Raw genomic sequence first — 16,510 nt, 5'->3', positions numbered from 1 at the left:
GATAAATGTGGTTTACCAAAATGAAAATCAGCTAAGTAATTATTATTTAATCACTGTTTATCTCTCATCTGCTTCTACCAATCTTTGGAGATACCACCAGAGAACAAATTACAGTTTAGGTTTTAACGTATTAGCAATGGCAGTAAATTGTTTCACTTATCAAACATATATGTGCCATTTTATGCTGAACATTATATCACAAAATGAAAATGCAGAAGTGAATACAGAATAGTCTCTTCAGTATAACATAGTGACTGCAGTTAATAATACTGTATTGCATATCTGAAAGCTGCTAAAAGAGTAGATCTTAAAAGTCCCCATCCCAAGAAAAACAATTTCTAACTATGTAAGCAGACAGACATTAACTAGACTTATTGTGGTAATCATTTTTCAATTTATACAAATATGCTATCATGTTGTACAAATGAAACTAATATGTTTTATGTCAATTATACCTCAATTTAAAAAAAAGTCTATTTAACTTCAAGGAGTTTACAATCTGGTGGAAAAGAGAGATTAACCAAAAGTCCAACAAACAACAGTTTAAAATAAGAGATTTAATTTTCTCACATATCAAGAAATACAGATTAAGGCATCCTGGGCTACTGCAGGTCTTTACTACCACTAAGAAGCCAGGCTCTTTTTAAATTCCTGCTCTGCTATCCTTCATGTGTGATTTTTGTCTTTACTGCTGCTGTGACATCACCATCTATACTCCAGGAAGGGAGAAGGGAAAAGGGCAAAAGGAGACTGCTAGGTTGACTTATGCCTTTTTAACAGGAAAACAATACCCTTCTTACAACAATATCCAATACACAACTGCTTAGGTGGTCAGAAAGGTGTCATGTAGTCTGAGAAAGAACCTTTTTTTTTTTGGCTTGGCACACTGCACCCCAACAAAATTTTTCAGCTGGTAAGAAGGAATGGATATTGTGGTAACAAGCAGTACACCCTCTTGGCTACAGAACATGAATATATACCCTTTGTTTCATATACAGAATATATCCATTTACTACTTGACCCCCACGGTCCTATCCAGATTCAAACTGAGTCCCTCTGGCTGATGTGCTAGCCTTTCCATTAGGTCTAGCCAGGGCCCACACGGTAGTTACCTATTGGACTACCGTAAAGAATAAGCAGATACAGCAATAAAAACCTGGAATAGGAAACATATGGCAGTCACTGTTCCACAGTAAATCCTAAATGCTGCTGGACAGGAAGAGCAAGGACCCCTTGCTTTTGGCAAAGCAATAAAGTCCTTAGTCAGTCAATCTGGTAGCACGTATCCTGTTTTCTGGGAGACTCAAAGACCCTCTCTTGTCCATTGTTCTTCAAGGCTCCTGGTTCTGTATGTTGGGGAAATGCTTGCCCAGAGGTGAGGATACTGGGAAAGATGCCCTTCTTTGAGGCTCTGAAGCTTTCACTTTCTATTGATATGAGTTCAGGGGCCCAGGGATGGCTTTAAGAGTTGAAGTGAGCTAGCCAGGCCTGGGGTTTCTTGGCAATATACTCCATTCAAAATTATTTTTTTCTAGTCATTTCTATGTACAAGTAGCCACAGGCAAACACCCTGAAAATTTTTAAGCATGAAGATTTTCATCCTTTGGTAATGGCCTCTATGTTCTGCCCATTCCCCAACCCTAAGATTAATGAATACTCCTTAGAGTAATGAAAAACTATAGGCTCCATTGAGTAAATGCACTGTATATCTGATCCTTGTTTGGAAAGTGGGAACAGCTTGAGGCACTGATTTTATTTCATGTCAGAACTCAGAAGCCCCCCGCTTGTATTGGCTATAGGGTTAGTGAATAAGAGCGATTCTCATTTTCAACACTGCCAGACTCTAAATCTCAAGTATAAGACTCTCAATCAGGATTTAGACAGAAAAGTGTCCTTAGCAAAATAGTACTTCCTTCCATATTTGCTTTGCACCAACTAGCTTAATCTGCATTCATCCTCTTTTTCAGAATTTTGCTGAAAGCAGGAAGAAATAACCAGAACACCTTGACATTCTGGTTATTTCTCTTATTGCTGTAGCCTCAGCTGGTACTTGGTCTGTGTCTCAAGAAACACGATGAGGCACTGACCTCATGTTTCATCACTACATAACAAGGACCACCAGCCTAAAGACTGTAAAGGTCAGGTCCACAACAGTCCTATCCCCCTCTGTCCTTGCCTTCCATTCAACTAATTTCACATTTTAGGCTGTGTAATTTTCAGTATCTCACTTCTGGTAACAACTTCTGTTGTTTTTGGTTAAAAGTAACAGAAGCTGACTCTGGACGATTAAGCAGAAAAGTCATTTATTAAAAAGGTTATTAGTCTAACTCAAGCAATTATTGTGAGGGCTTAAGAATCAGGCAGGCTTAAGGCTAAGCTTCCAGCAACAATGTACAAAGCCACACCACAAAACTGGCCTGATGATGAAAACTACTGCTGCCTATTGGGCACTAGAAGAAATTGCCACCAATTCTACCACCATGGAACACAAGATGCTACATTTCAGATGCTGCTGGAAACTCAATTTTTTTGCTCCTGCCACCACACCAGTGCGCTTCTGCATCAGTAAGTTGACTCTGCAACCACTGATGCTACTCTTGCCTGCAAAAGAGATTCTATGCCAACTGTCTTTTCTCAAGTTCATTTCTGAATGTGAGTGAATATACTTCACCTATGTCAAATTCTATGCTAAGCTGTAAGGAAAACTGAGGAACTGAATTTTCTAGATTCTATGATGGGAATTTAGAACTTAAGGAGATGGAAATACCTGAAACAAAATTATCAATTCAAAGAGTGGTAAATAAGCAGAAAACCTGCCAAATATTCACTACTCCATCCCTTCACCCAATTCACCTTATTAGGTAATCTCTGGAATCAAAAAGTACCCTTAACTGAATTTTTCTAAATTAACTGTTAGCACTTTCATAGGCCAAATATATCACAGGTGTATTTATATGCTGTATACTATTTTTCACTGTAATTTTGCTTTATTGATGATAAAATCTCTGACTTTGCTCTCTATATTAGATGTCAATGTACCATAACAGCATAAGTTTACTGAAGTTGTCAGATCTTGAAAAAGAACTATACTGAGATCATGATTTATTTCCTGTACTTTAGGCTCCTGAAAAACCTTATCTATTATGGTCATATGAAATGTATCACTTAAAAAGTAATTTCTTAAAATAAAAAGGCTTTAATCAAAATTTAGGTCAAGATTAAAGATAAATAAATAAAACAAAAGAGGAAGGAATATTTCCAAACTCATTTCATGAGGCCAGCATTACTCTGATACCAAAGGACACTATAAGGAAAGAAAACTAGAGGCCAATAACCCTGAGGAACATAGATGTAAAAATCCTCAACAAAATATTAGCAAACCAAATTCAACAATATGTGAAAAGGATCACACATCAAGATCAAGTGGGATTTATACCAGGGATGCAAATCAACATCTGCAAATCAATGTGATACACCCCATTAACAAAATGAAGGAGAAAAAAAAATCATAGAGTCAACTCAAAAGACATAGAAAAAGCATTTAACAGAATTCAATATACACCCATGATAAAAACTCTCAGCAAAATGGGTATCACGGGAACATACCTCTACATAATGAAAGTCATATATGACAGGCCAACAATTGACATCATACTCAATGATAAAAAACAGAAAGTTCATCCTCTAAGATCATGAACAAGGATGCCCATTCTCATCACTTCTATTCAACACAGTACTGAAAGCCTTACCCAGAACTAGGCAAGAAGAAGAAATAAAAGGCATCTAAATAAGAATAGAAGAATGGTCTCTATTTGCAGATAATATGACATTATATATAGAAAACCCTAAAGACTACCAAAACTGCTAGAATAAACAAATTCTGTAAATTTGCAGGATAAAAAAATCAATGTACAAAAAATCAGTTGCATGCCTATATACTAATAACAAACTACCAGGAAAAGAAATTAAGAAGATCCCATTTATGATCGTGTCAAAAATAATAAAATACTTAGGAATAAATTTAACCAAGGAGGTGAAAGACCTGTATACTCAAAACTGTAAGATAGTGATGAAAGAAATAAAAGACAATACAAATAAATGGAAAATTATTCCATGCTAATGATTTGGAAGACTTAACACTGTTAAAATGCCCCTAATACCCTATGGAATCTACAGATTCAATGCAATCTCTATCAAAATTCCAATAGCATTTTTCACAGAAATAGAATCATCCTAAAATTTATATAGAACCCCAAAAGACTTTGAAAAGCCAGAGCAACCTTGAGAAAGAAGAACAAAGTTAGAGACATCACACTTCTTGATTTCAAACTATACTACAAAGCTGTAGTAATCAAAGCAATATGGTATTTGTGTAAAAACATAAGAATAGACACATAGATCAATGGAATAAAACAGAGGGCCCAGCAACAAACTCATGCATATACTGTCAATTAATTAACAACAAAGGAAATGGGAAAGGATACAATAGGAAAAGATAGTCTTTTCAATAAATAATTCTGGGAAAACTGGACATCCACATGCAGAAAATGAAAGTGGACCTTTATCTTACACCATACACAAAAATGAACTCAAATGGATTAAAGGTCTGAACATAAGACCTGAAACCATAAAACTCCTAGAAGGAAACACAGGGGAATAAGCTTCTTGACATTGGCCTTGGCAATGATTTTTTTGGATTAGACATTGAAAACAAAGGCAATAAAAGAAAACATAGTAGGACTAAATCAAACTAAAAAGCTTCTTGTACAGCAAAGGAAATCATCAACAAAATGAAAAGGCAACCAATGGGATGTGAGGAAATATTTGCAAATCATATATCTGATAAGAAGCTAATATCTAAAATATATAAAGAACTCATATAATTCAATAGCAAAAAACCAAACATATAATTAAAAATTAAATTAAAAAATTCGATTAAAAAGGTGCTGAGGATCTGAACAGACGTTTTTCCAAAGACCTATAAATGGCTAATAAATACATGAAAAGGTGCTCATCATCACTAATCATCAGGAAAATGAAAAGCAAAACCACAATAAGATAGCACCTCACGCCTGTCAGAATGGTTATTATCCAAAAGACAAGTAAGAAGTGGTGGCAAGGATGTGGAGAAAAGGGAATCTTTGTGCACTACTGCTGAAAATGTATATTGGTGCAGCCACTACAGATAACAGTATATAGTTTCCTCAAAAAATTAAAATAAAATTACCATATGATCCAGCAATTCCACTTCTGGGTATTTATTCAAAGAAAATGAAATCACTATCCTGAAAATATATCTGTACCATATGTTCACTGCAGCATTATCTATAATAGCCAACACACTGAAACAATCTAAGTGTCCACTGACAGATGAATGGATAAAGAAAATGTGGTGTATATATATACATGGTGGAATATAATTCAGCCATAACCAAGGAAGGAAATCTTGCCATTTGTGAAAACATGATGGGCTTTGAAGGCATTATGCTAAGTGAAATAAGTCAGACAAGGACAAACACTGTATTATCTTACTTACATGGAGAATCTAAAACAAATACAATAACAAAATACTGAACTCACAGATACAGAGAACAGATTAGTGATTCAGAGGTGGAGAGTATGGGGACTGGATGAAATGGGTGAAGGGGGTCAAACAGTACAAATTTCCAGCTTTTTTTTTTTTTTTAAAGATTTTATTTATTTTTCAACAGAGAGAGAGAGACAGTGAGAGAGGGAACACAAGCAGGGGGAGGGGGAGAGGGAGAAGCAGGCCTCCCGCGGAGCAGGCAGCCGGATGCGGGGCTCGATCCCAGGACCCTGGGATCATAACCTGAGCCGAAGGCAGACGCTTAATGACTGAGCCACCCAGGCGCCCCCAAATTTCCAGCTTTAAGATAAATAAGCTCTGGGGATGTAATGTACAGCATGGTGACTATAGTTAACAATACTGTACTGTATATTTGAAAGATGTTAAGAGAGTAAATCTTAGGGGTGCCTGCCTGGTTCAGTTGGCGAACATGTGACTCTTCATCTTAGGGTTGTGAGTTCAAGCCCTACATCAGGTGTAGAGCTTACTTAAAAAAAATAAATAAAAAGTAATTTTTAAAAAATTTTTTAAAAAAAGAGTAAATCTTAAAATTCTCATCATAAGAAAAAAATGTGTAACTGTGTGGTCATCAAAGTTAACTAAAAACTTGTAATCCATGTTAATTGTATTTCAATTAAAAAATCTATCAATGGCATGGTTTATAACAGTTTGGTAATCAGAGAGTTGTTTAGGATATAAATAAATTATAGGACATTGAAATATTTAGAATATTTAGCTCCACAGTTCTAGCAATGTCTCTAAACATATTAAGCACACAAATATATATAAGCTCAAATTAAAGAACTTGAAGAAAAACTGTTTTTTTTTAAGAACCTGTCCTGACCCACCAAGTGCTGGATTTGGAACTCTGCCTATGTGCCTGTGCCTCAACAACACCTATGCCTCTCTTATCATGGCACCCAAAGGATTGTAATACTTAGCTATTTGTTTTCCACATAGCACTCTAAGTTCCATTAGGACAGGAACTGTTTATTTTTATTTTTATTTTTTAAGATTTTATTTATTTTTGACAGAGAGAGAGAGAGTGTACAAGTAGGGGAAGCAGCAGGCAGAGGGAGAGGGAGAAGCGGCTCCCTGCTCAGCAGGGAGCCCAATGTGGGGCTTGATCCCAGGACTGTGGGATCATGACCTGAGCCAAAGGCAGACGCTTAACCATCTGAGCCACCCAGGCACCCCAGGACAGTAACTGTCTTGCTCATTTTCTATTCTCAGTGCCTAGCACAGTATGTAGTCAATAAACGTTTGTTGGATCACATGAACTTGCCTCAGAATAAAAACCATATGATAGTTTTAGGTGAAGACAAATATAAAAAAAACAAAGAACAGAAGTTTAAAAATGCACTTGAAATAAAGAATAGTTTCCTGGAACTTATATAACACACATGTACTTTGTTTGTCTTTCACATATAGTCCAGAGAAGAAATTTAAAAAATATGGATAATGCTGTTTAGAAACAAAGTATGATTAATATATAGCCATGTGAAGCCCTGAATTTTCTTGTTCACAATTTGTTCATCATACATTTCTTATTCATAGTTTTTTCTTATTCACAAATTCGGCGACTGTCTATAAAATATATGTTTGATAAAGGCCAACAATGAAACCAGCTGTCAATATTCCTATGAGAAAGAGGGCTTTGACAAATGTCAATAATCAATGAAAAAGTGTAGAACAAGGGAATAATTTCAGTATTTTTCTAAGTCATAGTTATTATTTTTCTATACACTATCTAGAAAGGCTAGGCTAGACGATGAAAATGGTATGAATCAAAGATTATGATTAATCCAAATTCATGTACCTGAGATACCAAAAAAACAAACAAACTAGACACACACACAGAAAAAAGTAGGGATACATGGAAAGAAAAATAGTTTCCCCAATATTTTTTTTCCTCATCCTGCCCCAGTTTCTCCAATATTTGAAAAGATTTTAAAAATAATGAATCAACAAAACTAAAAGACAACCTATGGAATGGGTGAAGATATTTGCAAATGACATATCTGATAAAGGGTTAGTATCCAAAATATATAAAGAACTGATACTACTCAACACCAAAAACCCAAATAATTCAATTAAAAATGGGCAGAAGATAAGAACAGACATTTCTGCAAAAAAGATATAGATGGCCAACTGAAACATGAAAAAAATGCTCAACATCACAGATCATCAGGAAAATGCAAATCAAAACCACAATGAGATATCACCTCACACTTGTCAGAAGGGCTAAAATCAAAAAGACAGGAAACAACAAGTGCTGGTGAGGATGTGGAGGAAAAGGAACCTTCGTGCACTATTGGTGGGACTGCAAACTGGTGCAGCCACTGAGGAAAACAGTATGGAGATTGCTCAAAAAATTAAAAAATACAACCACTCTATAAGCCAGTAATTCCACTAGTGGTTATTTACTCAAAGAATAAGAAAACACTAATTTGAAAAGATATACGCACCCCTATGTTTATTGCAGCATTATTTACAATAGTCAAATTATGGAAGCAGCCCAAGTATTCACTGATAGATGAATGGATAAAGAAGATGTGGTGTACATGTATAAGATGGAATATTGGTGTACATGTATAAGATGGACTATTACTCAGCACCAAAAATAATGAAATCTTGCAATTGCCAACAATATGGATGGATCTAGAGAGTATAATGCTAAATGAAATAAGAGAAAAAGAAATAGCATATAATTTCACTCATATGTGGAATTTAAGAAACAAAACAAACGAACAGAGAAAAAAAGAGATAACCCAAAAAATAGACCTTTAACCCTAGAGAATAAATTGATGATTACCAGAGGGGAGGTGGGCAGGGGGAAGGGTAAAACAGGTGAAGCAGATTAAAAGTATACTTATCATGATGAGCACTGAGTAATGTATAGAATTGTTGAACCACTATACTGTATGCCTAAAACTAATATAATACTGTATGCTAACCATAATGGAATTGTGATTGTAAAGTCTCAGCATTTTATTTTTAATTTTTTAAAGTTTTAAAAAATGAGTTTTTCTCAAATGATGAAATTATTTGGTCTGTAATAAGAAACTTGTAATTATCTACAAGGATAGTGATGTGATTTTTTTTTTAAAAAAGAAAAAATGAGAGGGGCGCCTGGTTGGCTCAGTCAGTAGAGCATGTGACTCTTGATCTCAGGGCTGTGAGTTCAAGCCCACTGGGCATGGAGCTTACTTAAAAAAATAAATAAATAAAAAGGAAAAAATGAGAAGTTATTTAGTATAAAGAGTTCTTGGTAGGTGTTCGTATTTTATTTCCACTGTAGTTATTTTTTGAAAGGGAAGGAAAAAGAGACATGGATTTAAAATTCATGTAGCTGTTTCTGAACTTGGTGATTATTCTTGCAAATGAAGTTTAATTATTTTCAATATCTATTATTTTTCACGTTGGGACATTATCTGATTATTTTTTAGAAACACACTATCACAACTCTACTTTTTAGCCAAGTAGCAGAATTCATTTCTGTACACCAGTATAGACATTGCTAAAATTTGTGGAGAGATTTGCTTAAAGTGGTTGTAAAACAGAGATTAAAAAATCAAATTTGTTATATCTTGGGCCCACAGGAATAAATTAAGAAAGAGAGACCCATATATCTCTTAATAGAAAGAATGAGGCCATTATTAAGGTAATACAGCATTCTATACTAATTACCATGAAAGTTAAAATTTTCAATCTTGTGGGAAAATTAAATTATACAAAAACCAATAGACAAAAAGAAATTTAAACCAATATTGTCATATCTAAAACAAGGCATGTGAAGTATAGATATCAAATTTAGTTAGTTGAAATAACTTCAATTTTTATTCATATAAATAAAAATACCTTTTTAAAATGATAAAAATAACATTTAGCTGTGACTACCTGTATAAAATGTTGGCTATCTTATACAAAAGCTCTAACAGTCATTATTAAGATTAAAGATGATGACTAAAATTTGCAATTTAGATTAACTATGTTTACCGCTCTTATAAATACAACTCAGATCTAATAACTTCTGATAAATTCTCATGAACTAAAAATAACTTTAAAGCTCTATAGGACTTATACTACTATATATCAAGATTTATTATGAGGCTGTAATAATTAAGACATTATGGCATATGATGCATGGATACAAAAACTAGTTACATAGATTATAAAGTTCAGAAACAGATATATGCATATATAGTTATCTGATTTTACAACAAAGGTGATCCTGCAGTGCAGTGGGGAAAAAGTGGTCTTCTCAATAAATGATGCTGGATTAAATGGACATTCACATGTAAAAAAATAATTGACAAAAAGCTTATGATTTCACTTCTATGTGGAACCAAAAAACAACAACAACAACAACAATGAATAAAAAAAGCAGAAAGAGACCTATAAATACAGAGAACAAACTGGTGGTCGCCAGAGGGGACAGTGGTGGGGGAATGGGCAAAAAAGGGGGTGAAGGGGAGTGGGAGGTACAGGCTTCCAGTTATGAAATAAATAAGTCACAGGGATAAAAGGTATGGATAGGGAATACTGTCAATGGTAGTGTAATAGTGCTGTGTAGTGACAAATGGTAGCTACACATGGGATTAGCACAGCATGTACAGTGTTGTCATATCACTATGTTGTGTACCAGAAACTAACATAACATGGTGTCAACTATACTTCAATTAAAAAAAAAAAACTTCACTCCTATCTCACACCATATACGAAAATCAACTCTAGTTGATAGAGACCACCAAATGGAAAAGATCAAACAATAAAGCTTTGGGAAGAAAGCATAGGAGAATCTCTTTATGACCTGGCTTGAGATAGGCAAAGATTTCTTAAGACTCAGAAGTACCAACCATAAATGAAAAAACAGACAAACTGGATCACATTAAAATTAAGAACTTCTTACCAAAAGACAACATTACCAAAACAAAAAGCAAGCCATTAAGTAGAAGATTCTTATAAAACACATATCCAACAAAGAATACATATTCAGAACATACGAAGAATTTCTTCAAATCAATAATAAAAAGGCAGATAACCCCTTGGAAAAATGGGAAAAAGACTTGAACAGACACTTCATAAAAGAGAATATCCAAACGGCCATTTAAAAACTGAAAAGGTGCTAGTACTTCATTAGTTACCAAAGCAATATAAATTAAAATCACAATGCAATACCATTATACAACTACCAGAAAGGCTAAAATTAAAGATGTAGAGTACCAAGTATTGGTGAGGACGTCAAGCAACTGGAGCCAGACACTGCTGCTGGAAGTGTAAATTAGTCTAACCACTTTGGAAAACTGGTTAGCAGTATCATATATTACTTTTTTGATAAATACAGTGAAGTACTATAAATGTCTTTTCTCTTCCTTATGATTTTAATAACATTCTCTTTTTTCCAGCTTACTTTATTGTAAGACTATAATATAATACATATAACATACAAAATATGTGTTAATGTACTTTTTATGTTATCAGTAAAGCTTTTCATAACAGCTGGCTATCAGTAGTTAAGTTTCTGGGTAGCCAAAAGTTACACATGAATTTTTTTTTTTTAATAGAGAGAGAGAGATCAAGCAGTGGGGAGGGGCAGAGGGAGAGGGAGAGAGAGAATCTTAAGCAGGCTCCATGCCCAGCGTGGAGCCTGACATGGGGCTCTATCCCAGGAGCCTGAGATCATGACTTGAGCCAACATCAGTAGTTGGATGCTTAACCATTTGAGCCACCCAGGAGCCCCTATACATGAATTTTCTAATGTGCAGGAGGTCAGCAACCCTAGCCCTTGCACAGTTCAAGGGTCAACTGTATATATATATATGTTTGTATATATACGTATACACATATGTACACAGATGTGTACATATGTGTATATTTTATTTTTCATATATGTATAAATTTTAATCTAAAAGGCACATTCAATAATGTTCAAAGAATCAACATTCATTATAGTCCAGAACTAGGAGCAACCCAAATGAACAGGAAGGATGAATTGTGGTATATTCAAAGAATAGTCATAGAAATGTTGCTATACACAACAATACAGATGAATCTCACAAATACAATGTTGAAAGAAACTAGACAAAACAGTAATCCTATATGATTCCATTTATATGAAGTTCAAACGTTTTATTATATTAACTTAAAAATCTATAATATTAATAGGATAGTGGTTAGCTTGTTGGAAGGGGGTATCTGGAAAAGACATGATGACATGAGGGGTTTTGGAGATATTGGTAATATTATTAAATAGCTTACTGTAGATGTTGGTTACATGGATATTTCACTTTGTGAAAATTCACTGGCTGTATAGTTATAAATAGTGCACTTTTCTGTTTGTATGTTATACTTTGATAGTTCACTTTAAGAAAAAAAGAAGCCTTTCAAAAATTTGAATATCATCTTTTTTGTTATTGTTGTTGTCCCCAAAGATACTTCAGGCAATGAAAACAAAATATAATGTGATATGAAAATTCTGCTGAGGGGCGCATGGGTGGCTCAGTCATTAAGTGTCTGCTTCAGCTCAGGTCATGATCCCAGAGTCCTGGGATGGAGCCCAGCATCAGGCTCCCTGCTCTGCAGGAAGCCTGCTTCTCCCTCTCCCACTTCCCCTGCTTGTGTTCCCTCTCTCGCTGTGTCTTTCTCTGTCAAATAAATAAATAAAATCTTAAAAAAAAAAAAAGAAAATTCTGCTGAAGTCCTACAAGGAGTCTGGAGGTATAATGGAGGATCCTCAACTATATTTCCATTTCCTATAATCATTTTTAAAATAACTTTAATCATAGAATAAAAGGTAAAGAACAGTTAATAAGTGATAAGTAGGTGATAAATGATAACAGTTTAAGTAGGTGATAAATGATAACATAATAAGAACCCCAAATAAATACGATGAAAAACTGGTCATATTGTCTTTTAACTACAGTTCTATAATTTAACCAGTGGTTAAGATTAAGAAGAAAAAATAAATTTAAAAAAGAAAAAGAAAAAAATCTAGTAAAACAAAGTTTTATAATCTAGCATTAAAAATGGTAGCCTTACAAATGTATAAAGATATACCACATTGTCTAGCAAAATCAAGCTGTTTTACTAATCAGCATTAGAAATGCTGCAATTGCTCAATATTTTAAAATACAATGAAGTCAGAAAATATTTTTAATTTTACTTACTCAGTGTATTGTGGTCTGTGTGAATACCTTGTATAACAGATGTTCTGAGTAACAATTCAACATCGGAACCTATTTTTATTAGCTGTTAAGAAAACCAAACAGAATAAATCCTTTAGATATTTTTTCAATGGTCCTTATGAATGCACTGTTTTTGAAAAATGTAAATTTACTGTTATTTCTTTTGGGGTAATACTGCCTTTAACTTTTTCTAACCATTCCAAGCATACAGAAACTCAGACATATGTGTACTTTTATCCATCCGTTCCATATTTTGTTCCAAAATAGATTCAGAGTGTTTTTTGTTGGAATATATATTTAATATGTTCAAAATGCTGTTTTCTTTGGGAGAGGGTTGAATCTTTCTTTTATAGAGTTGGATGTTCTAAACACTAGAAATGATACTGAACTAGGAGTCGGAATACTTGGATTCCATAGCTCTATCATTAAGTATTAGGCCTTTAAGTTCTCTTTAAGTTTCAGAACTTGTCATATGCAAAATGAAGAAGTGGACTAGAACAAAGATTCTCAAAGCTGTGGACCCCTGAGGGATCTTGAGACCCTTTCAGATACCATGAAGTCAAAAGGATTCTCATAATACTAAAGCTTTCTGCACTGAGTTGTGAGCAGAAGTAGAGCTTTCTCCATGGAATACCATTTTATATGAATGAGCAACAGACAAACTATGATCAGACTTGGGTATCTGGCAAACATTTTCTTGAAAATGAATGAGCTGACTCTGTTATTTATTTCAAGAAAACAACTAACTGTATTTGCTGACAATGGTAAAATTCAAGTTTTCAAGAAAAAATTAGAATTCTAGGGAAACTATCTGCCACCATGAGCTTGATAGTTTTTCAATGCTTATGGATTTTTCTGATGAGATAGATATTAATATTAATAAATATAATTTTAAAATATTACATACTGAATTATGTTAACATTTGGGAGATATGCATTACTTGGTGAACCTGTATTCTCCAAATCAATGGTGCAAGATGTTACAAAATCATGCATGGTAAAAGATCCATTCAAAGAGAAAGACAGATTAAATCTATTGGTCTACTAATGAAGACTTAAGAGCATGTGGAGAAGAATATCCTAGAAATAAGCAACAGCATAAATGCCCTGAGACAGGAAAGTTCTTGGTAAATTCAAGTGCCCTCAATACACTGAGACTGTAAGAGTAAGAGGGATGGAGGGGGCTAAGGTGGGTAGTTAATAGAGGTCAAATGATATAGTCTTTTTTTTTTTTTTAAGATTTTATTTATTTATTTGACAGAGAGAGACAGCTAGAGAAGGAACACAGCAGGTGGAGTGGGAGAGGGAGAAGCAGGCTCCCGGCTGAGCAGGGAACCTGATGCGGGGCTCAATCCCAGGACCCTGGGATCATGACCTGAGCCGAAGGCAGATGCTTAACGACTGAGCCATCCAGGTGCCCCTGGATGATATGGTCTTGTAGGTCATGGTAAGCACCTTAGATTTTACTTTGGGATGAGAAGCTATGGGGGTTGTGAGTACAAGAGTGATGGGATATGCCTTTTTATTTAAAAGGCTCAATCTGCCTTTAAAAGTACTGAGAATAGGCTCCAGGGAGTTAGGGAGGAAGCAGGGAGACCCACTAGGAGCCTGTTGTAACAATCCAGTGAAAGAGGATAGTGGCTTGAACTAGGAGATAATGATGGGGAGGATGAGAAGTGGTCGAATTCTGGATATATTTTGAAGTCAAGAAAATTGGCTGACAGGCTGGATATAAGTGTGAGAGAAAGACGGCAATCAAGAAAGAGAACATCAAGTTTTTTGGTCTGAGCATTAAAAGGTGGGAGCTGCCATTAACTAACATGGAGAAGGTGTGGAAGAGCAAAGCCTCAACTCCCAACAGATCTGAGAAGGGACTTAGCAGGAGAGAGAAAGAATAAAAACGGGCCTCCTCATCCACTGGAGGTGCATGAACTGAGTCTACTCATAGGTCTAAGGCAGGAAACAAGGCTTGTTGAGGAATAAGGGATAAAGGGAAATCAGAAAGGATGAGCAGGAGGTGGTCTGTATGAATCCTGGAGCAAAAAAAAAAAAAATCTATCTATCTGCTTACCTACCTATCTACCTCTCTCCACCCATTGGTCTAACAGGTAACAGAGTTCCACAATGCAACTAACCTTTAAGGAAGTTTACGATTTGTTGAGGTGTAGTATCAAAGAATATTCACAATTTATTTGAAAAGTCTATTTATACTCCTAACTCTTTTCCAACTTCATCTGTGTGAGGCTGAATTTTCTTCATATATTTCAACCTAAAAACATTGCACCAGATTGAATGAGGAAGCAGATATGAGAATTGAGCTGCCTTCTATTAAGCCAGACTTTAAAGATTTTATTTATTATTATTTGAGAGAGAGAGTGAGAGAGAGAGAAAAAAAGAGAGAAAACATGAGCAGGGGGAGTGGTAGAGGGAGAAGCACATTCCCCACTGAGCAGCACGGAGCCCGATGCGGGGCTCAATCCCAGGCTTCCAGGATCATGACCCGAGCCAAAGGCAGATGTTTGTTTGTTTGTTTGTTTTTAAAGATTTTATTTATTATTGAATTATTATTATTTGAGAGAGAGAGAGACAGAGAGACAGAGAGAGAGTTAAGCCAGACTTTAAAGAGATTTGCAAAATGGTAAAACAGTGTCCACTCTTCTCACTAAATGTTTTGAAAATATAGTTATTTTCCATAAACAGTATGTTTGTTACCACATAATGAGCTTATTATTTTTAGATAAAAAATACGTATTTTAAAAATCTCTCAGTTTTAATTTCTACTAAGATAAATATTGAAAGGCATACCACATGAAACGTACTTTTTGGGGTCCTCAACTTTTAAGAAGGTAAAAGGGTCTTGTGACCAAACAGTTTAAGAACTGCTGGTATAAAAGATACCTAAGATTCTTTGCGGTGCCAAGACTTCATGAACCTTCCAATACATAACAACAACAATGTAATTTACTAAACACTACTAAATATTTAATCTATGCAGAATTATATAAAATACACATTTGTATGTAACAAATAAGTCATTTCTAGACTGCTTTATGTTAAATTAGTGCTTTACAAATAAAAGGAATTTACAGTTGATATAAAGACATGTCAATTTAAAAATTTTTTATCATGATTTCAAAATTTAAAAATAATTACCATATTGTTATTAATCAGCCTACTGAATAGCAAATACAAACTTTTGTATACATCTTTTAACTTCAAGTTATGACTTGATTATGATGTCATCTTAACTTCTGCCATGAATAAAAATTACACAGTCCCTGTTTGCCCTATCAGATGGTTAAATGAAATCTTTCCCTTTCTACTTTATACGGGAGGGATAGAAACACTTAGGCTATCTCATTTTGACTCATTAACTTGATTATTACAGATATTTACTATTCTAAAAACAGCATTTTTCTCTACCAAAAAGAAATGCATTTTTTTCTAAAAAAATTTAACATGTAGAAATTTTATTAAACATGGAAGATTCTAATTTGTACCTTCCTCTTTATCAAACCAATTCTTGGAATTATGATTGCCCCTGCAAATAATTTTCCATTTTTTGTTTTCCTCCTAAGGGTACTTTCCCTACATTTATACAAAGTATAAGTAAAGTGTACAGAAACACTTAGGAAGCTCAAAATAGAGACAATATGCATGTATATGCAGTATGATTTTATACAAAAAAGGAATCATTGTGCATTTTTTTAAATGAACATGTACTGGGCGTAGTAAG

General features: G+C 34.5%; 2 protein-coding genes across 3 annotated transcripts in view; both read right to left on the bottom strand.

The window, feature by feature from the left end:
* The window catches only part of CDC42SE2 (CDC42 small effector 2), a 181,350-nt gene extending 168,512 nt beyond the window's left edge, over positions 1-12,838 (bottom strand). The window contains exon 1 of the mRNA XM_064595866.1: positions 12,757-12,838. The gene's annotated coding sequence lies outside the window, so the exon portion shown is untranslated. The remainder of the gene's footprint in view (positions 1-12,756) is intronic.
* Positions 1-16,510, bottom strand: part of LYRM7 (LYR motif containing 7) — a 33,328-nt gene that overhangs the window by 6,161 nt on the left and 10,657 nt on the right. For both annotated transcript variants that reach the window (XR_006789998.3, XM_045870224.3), the window contains exon 4: positions 12,757-12,838. Coding sequence is in view for 1 of the 2 variants with exons in the window: in XM_045870224.3 (XP_045726180.1) it covers positions 12,757-12,838 (82 nt within the window). In the remaining variant the exon portion in view is untranslated. The remainder of the gene's footprint in view (positions 1-12,756; positions 12,839-16,510) is intronic.

The sequence above is a fragment of the Mirounga angustirostris genome, unplaced genomic scaffold (genome assembly GCF_029215605.1).
Source record: "Mirounga angustirostris isolate CCGP_5_RB_7025 unplaced genomic scaffold, mMirAng1.0.hap1 SCAF_7, whole genome shotgun sequence".
In the NCBI taxonomy this organism is placed as follows: Eukaryota; Metazoa; Chordata; class Mammalia; order Carnivora; family Phocidae; genus Mirounga; species Mirounga angustirostris.
Note: the sequence above shows the minus strand (reverse complement) of the source record. Positions and strands in the feature narration are given on the sequence as shown.